Raw genomic sequence first — 16,969 nt, forward strand, 5'->3', positions numbered from 1 at the left:
CTCTCTCGCTCGCCCGCGCGCGCTCACTCTCTCTCTCCTCTCTCGCTTCGCCGCGCGCGCTCTCTCTCCTCTCGCTCGCGCGCGCTCTCTCTCTCTCTCGCTCGCGCGCGCTCTCTCTCTCTACTCTCTCGCGCGCGAGCTCTCTACTCGCTCGCGCGCGCGCTCTCTCTACTCTCTCGCGCGCGCGCTCTCTCTACTCTCTCGCGCGCGCTGCTCTCTCTACTCTCTCGCGCGCCGCGCTCTCTCTACTCTCTCCTCTCTCTCTCTCTCGCTCCTCTCTCTCTCTCTCTCTCTCTCCTCTCTCTCTCTCTCTCTCTCTCTCTCTCTCTCTCTCTCTCTCTCTCTCTCTCTCTCTCTCTCTCGCTCGCTCTCTCTCTCTCTCTTCTCTCTCTTCCTCTCTTCTCTCTCTACTCTCTCGCGTGCGCGCTCACTCTACTCTCTCGCGCGCGCGCTCTCTCTACTCTCTCGTGCTTGCGCGCGCGCGCTCTTCTCTCGTGCTTGCGCGCGCGCGCTCTCTCTCGTGCTTGCGCGCGCGCTCAATCTCTCGTGCTTGCGCCAGCGCTCAATCTCTCGTGCTTGCGCGCGCGCTCAATCTCTCGTGCTTGCGCGCGCGCTCTCTCTCTCGTGCTTGCGCAGCGCGCTCTCTCTCTCGTGCTTGCGCGCAGCGCTCTCTCTCTCGTGCTTGCGCGCGCGCTCTCTCTACTCCCTCGTGCTTGCGCGCGCGCTCTCTCTACTCCCTCGTGCTTGCGCGCGCGCTCTCTCTACTCCTCGTGCTTGCGCGCGCGCTCTCTCTACTCCCTCGTGCTTGCGCGCGTGCGCGCTCTCTACTCCCTCGTGCTTGCGCGCGTGCGCGCTCTCTACTCTCTCGTGCTTGCGCGCAGTGCGCGCTCTCTACTCTCTCGTGCTTGCGCGCGTGCGCGCTCTCTACTCTCTCGTGCTTGCGCGCGTGCGCGCTCTCTACTCTCTCGTGCTTGCGCGCGTGCGCGCTCTCTACTCTCTCGTGCTTGCGCGCGTGCGCGCTCTCTACTCCTCTCGTGCTGCGCCGCGCGCGCGCTCTCTCTCTCGTGCTTGCGCGCGCGCTCTCTCTCTCTCTCGCTCGCGCGCGCTCTCTCTCTCTCTCGCTCGCGCGCTCTCTCTCTCTCTCGCTCGCGCGCGCTCTCTCTCTCTCTCGCTCGCGCGCGCTCTCTCTCTCTCTCGCGCGCTCTCTCTCGCTCTCGCGCGCTCTCTCTCTCGCTCGCGCGCTCTCTCTCTCTCTCTCTCCGCTCGCGCTCTCTCTCTCTCTCTCTCCCTCCCTCCCTCTCTCTCTCTCTCTCTCTCTCTCTCTCTCTCTCTCTCTCTCTCTCCTCTCTCTCTCTCTCTTCTCTCTCTCTCTCTCTCTCTCTCTCTCTCTCTCTCTCTCTCTCTCTCTCTCTCTCTCTCTCTCTCTCTCTCTCTCTCTCCTCGCGCGCGCGCGCTCACTCTCTCTCTCTCGCTCTCGCGCGCTCACTCTCTCTCTCTCTCTCGCTCGCGCGCGCTCTCTCTCTCTCTCTCGCTCGCGCGCGCTCTCTCTCTCTACTCGCTCGCGCGCGCTCTCTCTCTCTCTACTCTCTCGCGCGCGCGCTCTCTCTACTCTCTCGCGCGCGCGCTCTCTCTACTCTCTCGCGCGCGCGCTCTCTCTACTCTCTCGCGCGCGCGCTCTCTCTACTCTCTCGCGCGCGCGCTCTCTCTACTCTCTCGCGCGCGCGCTCTCTCTACTCTCTCGCGCGCGCGCTCTCTCTACTCTCTCGCGCGCGCGCTCTCTCTACTCTCTCGCGCGCGCTCACTCTACTCTCTCGCGCGCGCGCTCTCTCTACTCTCTCGTGCTTGCGCGCGCGCGCTCTCTCTACTCGTGCTTGCGCGCGCGCGCGCTCTCTCTACTCGTGCTTGCGCGCGCGCTCTCTCTCTCGTGCTTGCGCGCGCGCTCTCTCTCTCTCGTGCTTGCGCGCGCGCTCTCTCTCTCTCGTGCTTGCGCGCGCGCTCTCTCTCTCTCGTGCTTGCGCGCGCGCTCTCTCTCTCGTGCTTGCGCGCGCGCGCTCTCTCTCTCGTGCTTGCCGCGCGCGCTCTCTCTCTCGTGCTTGCGCGCGCTCTCTCTCTCGTGCTTGCGCGCGCGCTCTCTCTCGTGCTTGCGCGCGCGCTCTCTCTCTCGTGCTCGGCGCGCGCTCTCTCTCTCGTGCTCGCGCGCGCGCTCTCTCTCTCGTGCTCGCGCGCGCGCTCTCTCTCTCGTGCTTGCGCCGCGCTCTCTCTACTCCTCGTGCTTGCGCGCGTTCTCTACTCTCTCGTGCTTGCGCGCTCGCGCGCTCTCTCTCTCGTGTTTGCGCGCGCGCGCTCTCTCTCTCGTGCTTGCGCGCGCGCGCTCTCTCTCTCGTGCTTGCGCGCGCGCGCTCTCTCTCTCGTGCTTGCGCGCGCGCGCTCTCTCTCTCGTGCTGCGCGCGCGCTCTCTTCTCGTGCTCGCGCGCGCGCTCTCTCTCTCGTGCTCGCGCGCGCGCTCTCTCTCTCGTGCTTGCGCCGCGCTCTCTCTACTCCCTCGTGCTTGCGCGCGTTCTCTACTCTCTCGTGCTTGCGCGCTCGCGCGCTCTCTCTCTCGTGCTTGCGCGCGCGCGCTCTCTCTCTCGTGCTTGCGCGCGCGCTCTCTCTCTCGTGCTTGCGCGCGCGCGCTCTCTCTCTCGTGCTTGCGCGCGCGCGCTCTCTCTCTCGTGCTTGCGCGCGCGCTCTCTCTCTCGTGCTTGCGCGCGCGCTCTCTCTCTCTGTGCTCGCGCGCGCGCTCTCTCTCTCGTGCTTGCGCCGCGCTCTCTCTACTCCCTCGTGCTTGCGCGCGTTCTCTACTCTCTCGTGCTTGCGCGCTCGCGCGCTCTCTCTCTCGTGCTGCGCGCGCGCGCTCTCTCTCTCGTGCTTGCGCGCGCGCGCTCTCTCTCTCGTGCTTGCGCGCGCGCGCTCTCTCTCTCGTGCTTGCGCGCGCGCGCTCTCTCTCTCGTGCTTGCGCGCGCGCGCTCTCTCTCGTGCTCGCGCGCGCGCTCTCTCTCTCGTGCTCGCGCGCGCGCTCTCTCTCTCGTGCTTGCGCCGCGCTCTCTCTACTCCCTCGTGCTTGCGCGCGTTCTCTACTCTCTCGTGCTTGCGCGCTCGCGCGCTCTCTCTCTCGTGCTTGCGCGCTCGCGCGCTCTCTCTCTCGTGCTTGCGCGCTCGCGCGCTCTCTCTCTCGTGCTTGCGCGCGCGCGCTCTCTCTCTCTCGTGCTTGCGCGCGCGCGCTCTCTCTCTCTCGTGCTTGCGCGCGCGCGCTCTCTCTCTCGTGCTTGCGCGCGCGCGCTCTCTCTCTCGTGCTTGCGCGCTCGCGCGCTCTCTCTCTCGTGCTTGCGCGCTCGCGCGCTCTCTCTCTCGTGCTTGCGCGCGCGCGCTCTCTCTCTCTCGTGCTTGCGCGCGCGCTCTCTCTCTCTCGTGCTTGCGCGCGCGCGCTCTCTCTCTCGTGCTTGCGCGCGCGCGCTCTCTCTCTCGTGCTTGCGCGCGCGCGCTCTCTCTCTCGTGCTTGCGCGCGCGCGCTCTCTCTCTCGTGCTTGCTGCGCGCGCGCGCTCTCTCTCTCGTGCTTGCGCGCGCGCGCTCTCTCTCTCGTGCTTGCGCGCGCGCGCGCTCTCGCTTGCTCTCTCTCGCTCTCGCTCTTTCGCTCTCTCTCTCTCTCTCGCGCGCTCTCTCTCTCGTGCTTGCGCGCGCGCGCTCTCTCTCTCGTGCTTGCGCGCGCGCGCTCTCTCTCTCGTGCTTGCGCGCGCGTGTTCTCTCTCTCGCTCTCGCTCGCTCTCGCTCTCTCTCTCTCGCTTGCTCTCGCTCTCTCTCGCTCTCTCTCTCTCACACACACTCTCACACACACACACACACACACACACACACACACACACACACACACACACACACACACACACACACACACAACACACACACACACACACACAGTCCGCGCGCGCGCGCTTTTTCCCTGGCTGTTGTGGAGCTGAGGGTCAGTTTTAGCAGCTCTGTTAGAGACAAGGATTTCCTTGCTGTCCAAAAAGCTTCTTGGGGTTCATTTGGAATGTGGAGTGATTGGATCAGCCACATGTCTGTTGAGTGGCCAGAGCAGGCAGGAAGGCTGAATGGCCTACTCCTCATTCAGGCGTTTGGGAGAGAATCGTGACTCTTTGGAACTCTCTACACCCAACATGTGGAGGAGACTGGCTCCTTTGAATATTTTTAAGATTGACATGGACGTTCTGTTGAGTAACTAGGGGATTTGGGTAAGATGGAAAGTGGAGTTGAGGCCGCAGTCAGATCAGCCATGGATCTTGTGAAGGGATGGAGCGGCTTGACAGATCGAATGGCCCACTCCTGCTTCTAACTTGTACGTTCACGTTTCCTCACGTGGCTCAAATGTTGTCTAATAACCCTTCAGTGAAGCACCTTGGAATGTTAAAAGGCCTGAGGTTGAAGTAAGGAAGAGTGTTAAAAAGTTGAGGCCAATTAAGCACGGTCATTATCTGTACAGAGGTTGTTTTGGCTGCTGTAAAATGTCCACGGACGGTGAGGCTTTGTTTTTTTTTATTCAACTTGGTACAACTCTCCATCAAGACTCTCCACTTCCTCTTCTTTCTTTTTCCCCAACCCATCCAGATTAAAGGTTGACCAGGTCCGAGAGATCATCACTGGCAACCCCACGTCACCAAGCTGGTGGTGAGTTTCTACCGGAATGTCCGTGGTCAGAACGCCTTGCGGGAGATCCTGGGGCCCGTCGTCAAGGAGATTCTGCAGGATAAATCCCTGAGCATCAAGACCGACCCTGTCGATATTTACAAGAGCTGGGTGAACCAGATGGAGACTGAAACTGGGCAGAGAAGGTAAAGGTTGGAACGGTGTGTCAGCGGGTGGGGCAGGGATCACCATGACATAGGTCCCTCCCGTCTGGCGAAGTGGAATCACTTCCTGCCCCCCAAGGGTTGCAGGCATTGCTGTACCTGCTCTTGTCCTGTGCTCCCTTGTGGGCATTTGGCAAAGACCCAGATCAGGCTGGGCTGTGGTCCCTCCCCAGTTTTTGAGACAAATTCTCAAACTCACACAGGGCAAAAGGAGTTTGCCTATGCTAGAAATCACACAGGGCGGAGAGTGTATCTTTGACATCTAATATTCCTAAGGTAATTGGTATCTATTATTGGCCACTCAACCCCTACTCCTGATAGCAAATCTCTGCAGCAATGTAGTAATCGTGGAATGTTTAGTCCATTGCCAGTGGCTTTGTATCCACCACTGTGCTGGTGTGTCGCTTGCTCCATTCTCCTCAGGCTTGAGGGTGGGTAGGATCAGTGCCCACCCCCAGTCAGCAGATTCTTTGATCTGAAGCAAATCTCTTTCTAATTACACGGCTTCAGGTTACGTGCATGTGTGGCAAGGTGATTTAGAAACCAATTAAAATTGGGGAGGGTAGGGAGAATTGATGAGGTGTCTGGTTTTAAATCTAACCAGGTTTGTCCTGCACATTTAGCTCTAGGCCTGCTGTTTTGAATTCTGTAACCAGACTTCACTCTCAACTCCTGGTTTGAAGAGAATCAAATGTTTTTTTTCGGCTTACAGGGCCTTCTGTTACTGTTCACTGAAGAATGTTAAGGCAATAAATTTGTTCCTAATGCTGCTCTCCTGTTCTCACTGAAGCTCGCAAGGCTTCAGTCTCCAGCTGATACTTTATTGAATACCTTTTCTTCCAGGTTAGCACTGGGCTATCTGGCTGCCACTGAATTCATCTCTTAAGCTCTCTCCTTTGTCTCAGTTAACATCTGCGTGCGAGTAAGCAGGAGCCTTCAGGTTCCAGTTGTGGGGTGTCGGAAAATCTGTGGCCTGTGGCCGCCTCCAACCAAACCATTGAGGCAGGCGCCTTCTGATCTGTATCTCACGATGATCAACAGCATTAACCTTCGTTGAATTTCTCTCCCCATCCCTACCCTCAAAGTCAACATGCTGGAGCTTACCATTGACCAGGAACCAGCCATTTCAATACAATTGCAAGAGCAGGTCTGTGGCTGTGAATTCTGTGGAGACTAACTCTTCTTTGGTCTCCCAAAAGCTGGTCCACTGTTGGCAAAGCACAAGTCAGGAGTGTGATAGAATACTCTGCACTTGCCTGGATGGGTGCAGCTCCAACAACACTGGAGAAGCTCGACGCCACCCTGGACAAAGCAACTTGCTCGATTGGCACCACATCCACAAGCACTCGCTCCCTCCCCCACTGATGCTCAGTAGCAGCAGTGCGTACCATTGACAAGCCAGGCTGCAACGTCAGTGGCACTCCTTGAACCCGTGACCACTTTCATTTGGGGCAAAGCTAGTAGACATGGGAAGATCACTGTCTGCAAATTCTTGGGACTTTCACTGGGTCAAAATCTCGGAACACTCCCTCTTTAACATCACTGGGTGTCCCTATGCATGGACTATGGTGGTACAAGAAGGCAGCTCACCACAGCCTTCTCAAGGGGCAATTAGGGATGAGCAACAAATGCTGACCCAGTCAGCAATGCTCATGTCACAAGATTGGATAATAAAAGCACCACAAGCTGAATGCTGATTTGCTTTGCTTTTTCCTTTTAAACATAAGGGTTGTAGAACTTTGTCAAAGGACTTCACCTCTAAAACAGTACTCAAACATAATTCTTTCATGTTGTGACCTCGTTGATTCTTTAACCAGGTATTTATTTCAAGCAGGGCCTGTCATTCTTCCATATCTCTGGTGCTAATTCCAAATCTTGGAACAACTCTGGCTTACTAGCTCTTTCTCTTAACAAATTCCATTTTTCATAAAAAAAAATTCTCTTTCAAAATTCACTTTGTCAGTCAAGTCCAAAAATTGCCACCTCCTAAGCCTTTTTCCCATGGCTTGGGTGTTATGTTCCCTTTTAAATTGTTTTATGTTATAAACAGTCGCCTGTCATCCCTACAGGGCTCCCACCGGCTGCCCAGACCTGCGCATCAATTTGCAGTCCGGTGAGTGAACAGACATTTGGGGAACTGGGGAGTGCTTTATCCCAGATGGTGCTGAGCTTCTCAAGTGTTGTTGGAGCCAGGCAAGTGGGGATTATTCCATCGCACTCCTGACTTGTGGCTTGTCGATGGTGAACAGGCTTTAGGGGAGTCAGGTGGTGAGATACTCACTGCAGGATTCCCAGCCTCTGCCTGTTCTTGCTGCCGTAGTATTTATATGGCTGTGTCCAGTTCAGCTTCTGGTCAATGGTAACTTCCTGGGATTATGGATCTGGCTGTCGTTGTATTTATCTCTCGTGAATGCACGTATTGAGACTGGCAAACCGTTCTCCTTATCGGTGTCTGTCTGTCGATTTTATACTCGTCAAAGTCTGTGCAGGGCTGTACCATTTCAAAGTGTGGCCATATCTTTTGTGCAAAGGAACTCAAAACTTTGCAGCAGATTTATCAGAATAAAACTGTGCTTGCGATCGTGAACTCCCAAGACCACTTTAGCTTCACCTGTCTCTAGCACTGAGTTCTGTAAATTGAGACGGCAAGACATGTGTTGCGTGCAGTTCTGGCCTCCTTCCTATCGGAAAGATGTTGTGAAACTTGAAAGGGTTCAGAAAAGATTTACAAGGATGTTGCCAGAGTTGGAGGGTTTGAGCTATAGGGAGAGGTTGAACAGGCTGGGGGCTGTTTTCCCTGGAGCGTCGGAGGCTGAGGGGTGACCTTATAGAGGTTTATAAAATCATGATAGGCATGGATAGGATAAATAGACAAAGTCTTTTCCCTGGGATCGGGGAGTCCAGAGCTGGAGGGCATAGGTTTAGGGTGAGAGGGGAAAGATATAAAAGGGACCTACGGGGCAACATTTTCACACAGCGAGGGTGGTACGTGTATGAGCTGCCAGAGGAAGTGGTGGAGGCTGGTACAATGTCAACATTTAAAAGGCATTTGCATGGGTACATGTGTAGGAAGGATTTGGAGGGATATGGTCCAGGTGCTGGCAAGTGGTACGAGATTGGATTGGAATATCTGGTCGGCATGGACAGGTTGGACTGAAGGGTCTGTTCCCGTGCTGTACATCTCTATGACTCTGTCAAAAACAAGCAATTGATTTTCTCTTTCCCTCTTTCTCTCCCTCTCCTTCCCACTTCAGCAAATTGCCATATGAGGTGACTCCAGAGCAAGCCCTGACCCACCATGAGGTCCAGCGAAGGTTGGACATATCCATTCGCAATCTCCGGGCTGCTACTGACAAATTCCTCTCTGCCATTATCTCCGGCGTGGACAAAATACCGTACGTACTCTAAAGCTTTCTCCAAGCATATTTGGCATGGCCTCAACCTTACATGTGGTTGTGGATGTTGTCAGTCAGAGGTCAGTGTCTCATGGTTGCTCGTCATGACTCCTCCATAACTTGAAAAGAGAGTCAGCATTTCTCTTAACACTTGCAAATCTCAAAATGCCCCACAGAATTGTTATGGTGCAGCTCAACTTGGTTGTTTGAGCTGTCTGAATGATCATCGTGTCTTAGTGCCATTCTCCAGCCTTTTTCCCCAGAACCCTGCCCGTTATATCTACTTAAATAATCACCCATTGCCCTCTTTTGATGGTGAATGATACAATAGAATCATAGAATTTCACAGTGCAGAAGGAGGTCATTCGACCCATTGTGTCTGTACTGGTTCTCAAAAGAGCAACCCTGCTAATTCCACTCTCCAGCCCCATCTCTGTAGCCCACTAATTTCACCATCTTTCAAATATATATTCCACTCCCTTTTAAAATCTCCCAGTGGAATCCATCTCCCCCGCTTTTCTGGGCAGCGCATTCCAAATCCTAACAATTCTTCTCCTATTACTCCGAGCTCTCGTGCTAACAATTTTGAAACTGCTATCACCAGTTACTGACATATTAACTAGTGGGAACAGAATCTCCTCCTTTACATTGTCAAAATTGTTCATAATTTTACACACCTCAATAAGATCTCCTCTTAATCTTCTCCCCTTCAAGGATAATAAACCCAATTCCTCTGTTGTTTCCTGGTATCTAAAATCTCTCCTGCTGTATAATTCTGGTAAATCTCCTTTGAACTCTCTCCTGGGCTTTAACATCCTCCCTTAAATAAAGTGCCCAGTATTGAACGTGATCTTCCAAATGTGGTCTGACCAATGATTTGCAGAATGACCTTTATTCATCGGGGAATAGAAGCCAAGAATAAGGAATTTATGCTAATTACGTATTTTTAACAAAAGGTCCAGCCTCAACTGGAGTAATGCATCCAATTCTGGCACCACATACAAAGGAAGATGTGAAAGTAGTAGAGAGTGCCAGCTTGGGAAGGATGGCTCGTGTGTGTGCGTGTGCTGACACAGGCGGGAAGTTAGTGTGTGGGGAAGGGGGGGTGGTCATGCTGATTGGCTCAAGTCCTACTGTAAATGATATTGATCAAATTTCTCACAGCTCAATTGCATTGTGGGTCCCAATGATTTACTGATTTTAAACGGGAACATTGTTAAACTGGGAAACGTTAAATGTGAACTTGCTGTTTTTATGATGTGTAGTTGCTATTGGAGGAAACTTATTAAACAACCATCCGCTGCATAGAATCCCTACAGTGTGGAAACAGGCCATTTGTCTAATACGTCAACACCAACTCTCTGCAGAGGAACCCAGCCAGACCCATTCCCCTACCCTACCGCTCTACATTTACCCCTGACCTACATATCCCTCCGCACCATGCGATAATTTAGCAATTCACCCTAACTTGCACATCTTTGGACTGTGGGAGAAAACCAGAGCATCCAGAGAAAACTCATGCAGACGCAGGGAGAATGTGCAAACTCCACACAGACAGTCGTCAGATGCTGGAATTGAACCCAGATCCCTGGCGCTGTGAGGCTGCAGTGCTAACCACTGAGCCACACAATAATGAAAAGTAACCTCCCTTTTCTTAGTAATGTTGATTTGATGGACAGACAGTGGTGCAAGATGCTGAACGCAGCTGTGACTGCTTCACAACCCTAGCTCTTGGGTGCAATTGCAACATTTAAAAGATATTTTAGACAGCTACATAGATAGGAAAGGTTTTGATGGATACAGGCCAAATGCAGGCAAATGAAACTAGTTCGGTTCAGGAAACCAGGTCAGCACGGATGAGTTGGGCCAAAGGGTCTGTTTCTGTGGATAAAAGCAAATTACTGTGGATGCTGGAATCTGAAACCAAAAGAGAAAATGCTGGAAAATATCAGCAGGTCTGTAAGGAGAGAAAAGAGCTGACGTTTTGAGTCTAACTGACCCTTTTGTCGAAGGGTCAGTTAGACTTGAAATGTCAGCTCTTTTCTCTCCTTACAGATGCTGCCAGACCTTTTTGAGATTTTCCAGCATTTTCTCTTTTGGGGTCTGTTTCTGTACTGAATGATCCTGCTGAGTCACCTAGATCAGCTGCAGTTAACGTTGGGGGGTGATTCTCAAATTAGATGAACCAAGCCCCACTCAGTCGGCTCTGAATTGTTGCCCACTGGCTCAGGCTTCAGTCCCATGGAGTAGATTGTTGCTACATGTCAGAAGAGCTCACCAACTAATTGGCCATGTGAGCAGAGGTATCAAGTGTCAATCTCCAGTAGTGGGAGTCAATGTACTCGTTTGCAGAGGGTTGTGAGATTAAAGATTCTTCTCCACGCTGTTTCCCATGTCTGCAAAAGAAGGAGGTTAATGGCTTTTTTTAAATGCAGGAAAATCTGGAGCTGACTCAGACTAACAGTCAAAAAAAAAGAGGAATCGCACATATAATCGATGGGGAGGAAAACATGCAGGGTTGGAGGGGAGATGAGTTGGAGAGCCAGTGTATGCTCGATGGGCCAAATGGTTGCCTGCTGTGCGAGGAGATCCTATGAGAACCTAATATTCGTCATCTTGTTCCAAGTGCAGGTACGGAATGCGGTACACTGCCAAAGTGTTGAAAAGCTCGCTGCATGAGAAGTTCCCGGGTGCCACTGAAGCTGAATTGTTAAAGGTAAGCTTTAACTGATGGATGTGGAATTTCTATGTCTGTCTCTCACATCATGCTCTTCTTGCCCCCCACATCCACCACCACAACCACAAGCTCTCCCACTTTGTCTCTTTCTTCTTCACCCCCTCTCGCACTCCCGTCTCTTTACCTCTCTCTTTTCTTTCTCTCTTGCTCTCGTGCTCTCTCTCACTCTGTTGCATTAATACCATGGGTGCAGCATTGTGACATGTTTACTAGAAGAGTCCGTCTCTGCACCACCATTAACACCTCTCCCCCCAACATCTGCCCCATTAACACCACTCTTTTCCCCCCCCCCCCACCAACCTCTGCCCCACTAACACCACTCTTTTCCCCCCCCCCCCCAACCTCTGCCCCATTAACACCACTCTTCTCCCCCCCCCCCCCCAACCTCTGCACCATTAACACCACTCTTTCCAACCCCCAACCTCTGCACCACTGACACCACTCTTCCCCCCCCCCCCCCACCTCTGCCCCACTAACACCACTCCCCCCAACCTCTGCCCCACTAACACCACTCCCCCCAACCTCTGCCCCATTAACACCACTCCCCCAACCTCTGCCCCATTAACACCACTCCCCCCAACCTCTGCCCCACTAACACCACTCCCCCCAACCTCTGCCCCACTAACACCACTCCCCCCAACCTCTGCCCCACTATCACCACTCCCCCCAACCTCTGCACCATTAACACCACTCTTCCCCCCCCCCCCAACTTCTGCACCATTAACACCACTCTTTCCCCCCCCAACATCTGCACTATTAACACCACTCCCCCCAACCTCTGCACCATTAACACCGCTCCCCTACTCCCCCCAACCTCTGCCCCATTAACACCACTCTTCCCCAACCTCTGCACCATTAACACCGCTCCCCTACTCCCCCCAACCTCTGCACCATTAACACCACTCTTTCCAACCCCCAACCTCTGCACCACTGACACCACTCTTTTCCCCCCCCCCCCACCTCTGCACCACTAACACCACTCCCCCCAACCTCTGCACCATTAACACCACTCCCCCAACCTCTGCCCCACTAACACCACTCCCCCCAACCTCTGCCCCATTAACACCACTCCCCCAACCTCTGCCCCATTAACACCACTCACCCCAACCTCTGCCCCACTAACACCACTCCCCCGCAACCTCTGCCCCATTAACACCACTCCCCCAACCTCTGCCCCACTAACACCACTCCCCACAACCTCTGCCCCACTAACACCACTCCCCCCAACCTCTGCCCCATTAACACCACTCCCCCAACCTCTGCCCCATTAACACCACTCTCCCCAACCTCTGCCCCACTAACACCACTCCCCCGCAACCTCTGCCCCATTAACACCACTCCCCTCAACATCTGCCCCCATTAACACCAATCCCCCCCAACCTCTGCCCCATTAACACCACTCCCCCCCCCCCCCCCAACCTTTGCACCATTAACACCACTTCCCCACTCCCACCAACCTCTGCCCCATTAACACCACTCGCCCACACCCCCCAACCTCTGCGCCATTAACATCACTCCCCCACCCAACCTCTGCACCATTAACACCACTCCCCCACTCCCCCCCCAACCTCTGCCCCATTAACACCACTACCCCCCCCAACCTCTGCACCATTAACACCACTCCCCCACTCTCCTCCAACCTCTGCCCCAATAACACCACTCCCCCAACCTCTGCCCCATTAACACCACTCCCCCACTCTCCCCCAGCCTCTGCACCATTAACACCACTCCCCCACTCTCCTCCAACCTCTGCCCCAATAACACCACTCCCCCAACCTCTGCCCCATTAACACCACTCCCCCACTCCCCCCCAACCTCTGCACCATTAACACCACTCCCCCACTCTCCCCCAACCTCTGCACTATTAACAACACTCCCCCCAACCTCTGCCCCATTAACACCACTCCCCCACTCCCCCCCCAACCTCTGCACCATTAACACCACTCCCCCACTCTCCCCCAACCTCTGCACTATTAACAACACTCCCCACAACCTCTGCCCCATTAACAACACTCCTCCACTCTCCCCCAACCTCTGCCCCATTAACACCACTCCCCCACTCTCCCCCAGCCTCTGCCCCATTAACACCACTCCCCCACTCTCCCCCAACCTCTGCCCCATTAACACCACTCCCCCACTCTCCACCAACCTCTGCCCCAGAAACACCACTCCCCCACTCTCCCCCAGCATCTGCACCATTAACACCACTACCCCCCCCAACCTCTGCCCCATTAACACCACTCCCCCACTCTCCCCCAGCCTCTGCACCATTAACACCACTACCCCCCCCCCAACCTCTGCCCCATTAACACCACTCCCCCACTCTCCCCCAGCCTCTGCACCGTTAACACCACTCCCCCACTCTCCTCCAACCTCTGCCCCAATAACACCACTCCCCCCCAACCTCTGCCCCATTAACACCACTCCCCCACTCCCCCCCAACCTCTGCACCATTAACACCACTCCCCCACTCTCCCCCAACCTCTGCACTATTAACAACACTCCCCCCAACCTCTGCCCCATTAACACCACTCCCCCACTCCCCCCCAACCTCTGCACCATTAACACCACTCTCCCACTCTCCCCCAACCTCTGCACTATTAACAACACTCCCCCCAACCTCTGCCCCATTAACACCACTCCCCCACTCTCCCCCAACCTCTGCCCCAGAAACACCACTCCCCCACTCTCCCCCAACCTCTGCCCCATTAACACCACTCCCCCACTCTCCCCCAACCTCTGCCCCAGAAACACCACTCCCCCACTCTCCCCCAACCTCTGCACCATTAACACCACTACCCCACTCTCCCCCAACCTCTGCCCCATTAACACCACCCCCACTCTCCCCCAACCTCTGCCCCATTAACACCACTCCCCTCAACCTCTGCCCCATTAACACCACTCCCCCACTCTCCCCCAACCTCTGCCCCATTAACACCACTCCCCCACTCTCCCCCAACCTCTGCACCATTAACACCACTACCCCCCCCTCCCCCAGCCTCTGCACCATTAACACCACTCCCCCACTCTCCCCCAACCTCTGCACCATTAACACCACTCCCCCACTCTCCCCCAACCTCTGCACCATTAACACCACTCCCCCACTCTCCCCCAACCTCTGCCCCATTAACACCACTCCCCCACTCTCCCCCAACCTCTGCACTATTAACACCATTCCCCGCCCCACAACCCTGCACTATTAACACCACTCCCCCCAACCTCTGCACAATCAGACTCACCCCCCCAACTTCCAACCTCTGTACCATCAACACCACTCCCCCACCCTATCTCCACATCAGCACCGCAACCCCCAACCTCTGCATTAACTTATCACCACCACCGCCCTCCCCAATTCATTGGATGTGGTGGAGAGAGTGGCATTGGAGTACAATGTAGTGGTACGGTGGTTCAGTGGTTAGCACTGCAGCTTCACTGGGCCAGGGTCTCGGTCTCGAGTCCAGCCTCCGGCTGTCTGGAGTTTGCACATTCTCTCCCCCCCCCCCCCCGTGTCTGCGTGGGTTTCCTCCGGGTGCTCCGGTTTCCTCCCACAGTCCAAAGATGTGCAGGTTAGGGTGGATTTGCCATGCTAAATTGCCCATAGTGTTAGGTGCATTAGTCAGAGGGGAATGGGTCTGGGTGGGTTACTCTTCTGAGGGTCAGTATGGACTTGTTGGGCCAAATGGCCTGTTTCCACACTGTAAGGAATCTAATCTAATAAGGATAAATGAGAAATTTGCGAAACAAAATACTTGTTCTGCTCCTAGCCTTTCAATGTCCCCACAGAGTTAGGCATTTGATTGTGGGCACTGTTTGTTTATTTCTGCCTTGTTGCAGATCGTCGGGAACCTGTTATATTATCGCTACATGAATCCTGCGATTGTGGCCCCAGATGGCTTCAATATCATCGATGTCAGTGCAGGAGGTGGGCTGCACATGGACCACCGCCGCAACCTGGGCTCCATCGCAAAGTTGCTGCAGCACGCTGCCTCCAGCAAAACCTTCGAAGGACAGACCGGCCAGCTCTGCACCATGAACGATTACTTGTATCACTCTGAGCAGAGATTCAGGTCTCACACTTCTACATCTCGTCCTGTGTTTATGCGATGCGTTTCCCTGGCTTCCCAAGAATGAGGCAGCTTTTTCCCACTTTGCAGTGTACATTGATGGGCACATACACTCCCTAGGCAGTAAAACTCCCTCTGTGTGGTCCGTATCAAACAGTCCAAGGACAGGGACAGTACAGGGTTAGGTACAGAGTAAACCTGCCTGTACATTGTTCCCCCATCAAACACTCCCAGGACAGGGACAGCATGGAGTTTGATACAGAGTAAAGCTCCCTTTGCACTGTCCTATGAGTGTTTGGAATGGATAGAAACAGTATCAACTAAGTGTACAACTCCTGACGTGCTGCTTTCCTAACCCCTCTCTGTCAGATTCAGCGTAGCTGGATGGTGCTGACCAGGGTCTCTCAGAATCTGCTTAGAGATGAGGAACTAAGTGGAGGTTATTTTGCCTGTCGTGCCTGTGAACTGAATGGTTTCAGTTGGAGTAAAGTCCCTTATAAACTTTGGTTGCAAGAACAAAAAGAGCAGAATATTTTTTTAAATGAGGCAAACGTTTGAAATGTTGATGCTCCGATGGACCTGGGTGTAAGCACGTGGAAGGTATGTCCCAGCGAGATGAACCCCTGGACTGAGAGGTTGTCCTCAGGTTTCCCAGAGATGGAATAACATAGTGCACTGCAGTGTAACAATGTCACGTTGCTGCTATTATGCAGTTTTTTCTGTCTCTGTATAAAGATTAGGAACTTTTAAACATATTTCCTCTCTGTCATGTACGTTCCTGATCTTGAAGCCAAATATAAGTACATGAGATATAGGAGTACACCATTCAGTCCATCGATCCTGCTCCCAGATTCAGTACCAATGTTGGCTGATCTGGGGCTTCAACTCCACTTTCCCACCTCCTTGCTATATCTCTCAATTTTTTTTGAGAGGTCAAACATCTCTCTGGTCCTCTGGGGTCTTAGTTCCTCAGAATCATCACCCTCTGGGTTAAGACATTTCTCCTGATCTCAGTCTGAAACGGTCACCCCCTCATCCTTAGACTGCTCTTCCCACCTTCCTCAACCGGTGGGGGGGAAAGCAACCTCTCCGTGTCGATCCCGTCCATCCACCTTCAGAATCTTGTCGCTCCTAATGAAATTGCCTCTTGTTCTTCTAAAGTCCAGAGTATCGATCCATCCTGGGACAACCTCTCAGCCCTGGGGGCTCCCCTCACTGTGGTGTAACCCCATACACTTACACCCAAGTCCCTCTGAGCGTCCACATTCAGAGCTTTGCTTCATATAAAAAAAATTATGCTTTTTTTTTTGTTCTTGTGACCAAAGTTTATAATCTGTCACTTCCCCAAATTGTACTCTGCCTGCCACCATGTTGTCACTGATTTGGACCAAATGCCAGATACAGCTGACGTGGCCCTCTTGTTTAGCTGTTGCTACTCCAATCTTGACTGGAGTAACATCTAATGTATTCATCTCCTTATTTGAGGATGTTGGAAATGGTTCTGTGTGGGCAGATGAATGCCGAGACTTGGATAGAAACAGGCCATTTGCTTCCATAGCCTGCTTCACCATTTAATAAGGCCATGGCTGATCTGATCTCAACTCCACATTTGCATCTACCTCTTCCCTGATGACCTTTCGCCCCCATTGCTTACCTCAAATCCATCCATCTCTGATTAAAATGGCCAAAGACGCATTTTACTTCAAAAGGTCATGGAAGCCAAATCTTACGACCCACTGTGAGAAAACTTTCTCTTCACTTGAATCTTAAAAAGGCCAACCATGTATTTCTAAACGGTGATGCGCCCCCCCACTCCCAATTCTAGATTCTCCCACAAGAGGAAACATCCTTGTTTTTATTCACCTTGCCAAGACCCCTCAGGGTTT

The 16,969-nt window shown here is 53.6% G+C and overlaps 1 protein-coding gene across 1 annotated transcript in view; it reads left to right on the forward strand.

Moving 5' to 3' along the window:
• The window catches only part of iqgap3 (IQ motif containing GTPase activating protein 3), a 106,049-nt gene that overhangs the window by 63,908 nt on the left and 25,172 nt on the right, over nt 1-16,969 (forward strand). The window contains 5 exon segments of the mRNA XM_087984967.1: nt 4,646-4,689; nt 4,692-4,869; nt 8,142-8,282; nt 10,914-10,998; nt 14,854-15,086. Of these exon segments, the coding sequence (XP_087841093.1) occupies nt 4,646-4,689; nt 4,692-4,869; nt 8,142-8,282; nt 10,914-10,998; nt 14,854-15,086 (681 nt within the window).

The sequence above is a fragment of the Chiloscyllium plagiosum genome, unplaced genomic scaffold, assembly GCF_037043375.1.
Source record: "Chiloscyllium plagiosum isolate Xiang-an unplaced genomic scaffold, Cpla_swu_hap1 HiC_scaffold_50, whole genome shotgun sequence".
NCBI classification, from domain to species: Eukaryota; Metazoa; Chordata; class Chondrichthyes; order Orectolobiformes; family Hemiscylliidae; genus Chiloscyllium; species Chiloscyllium plagiosum.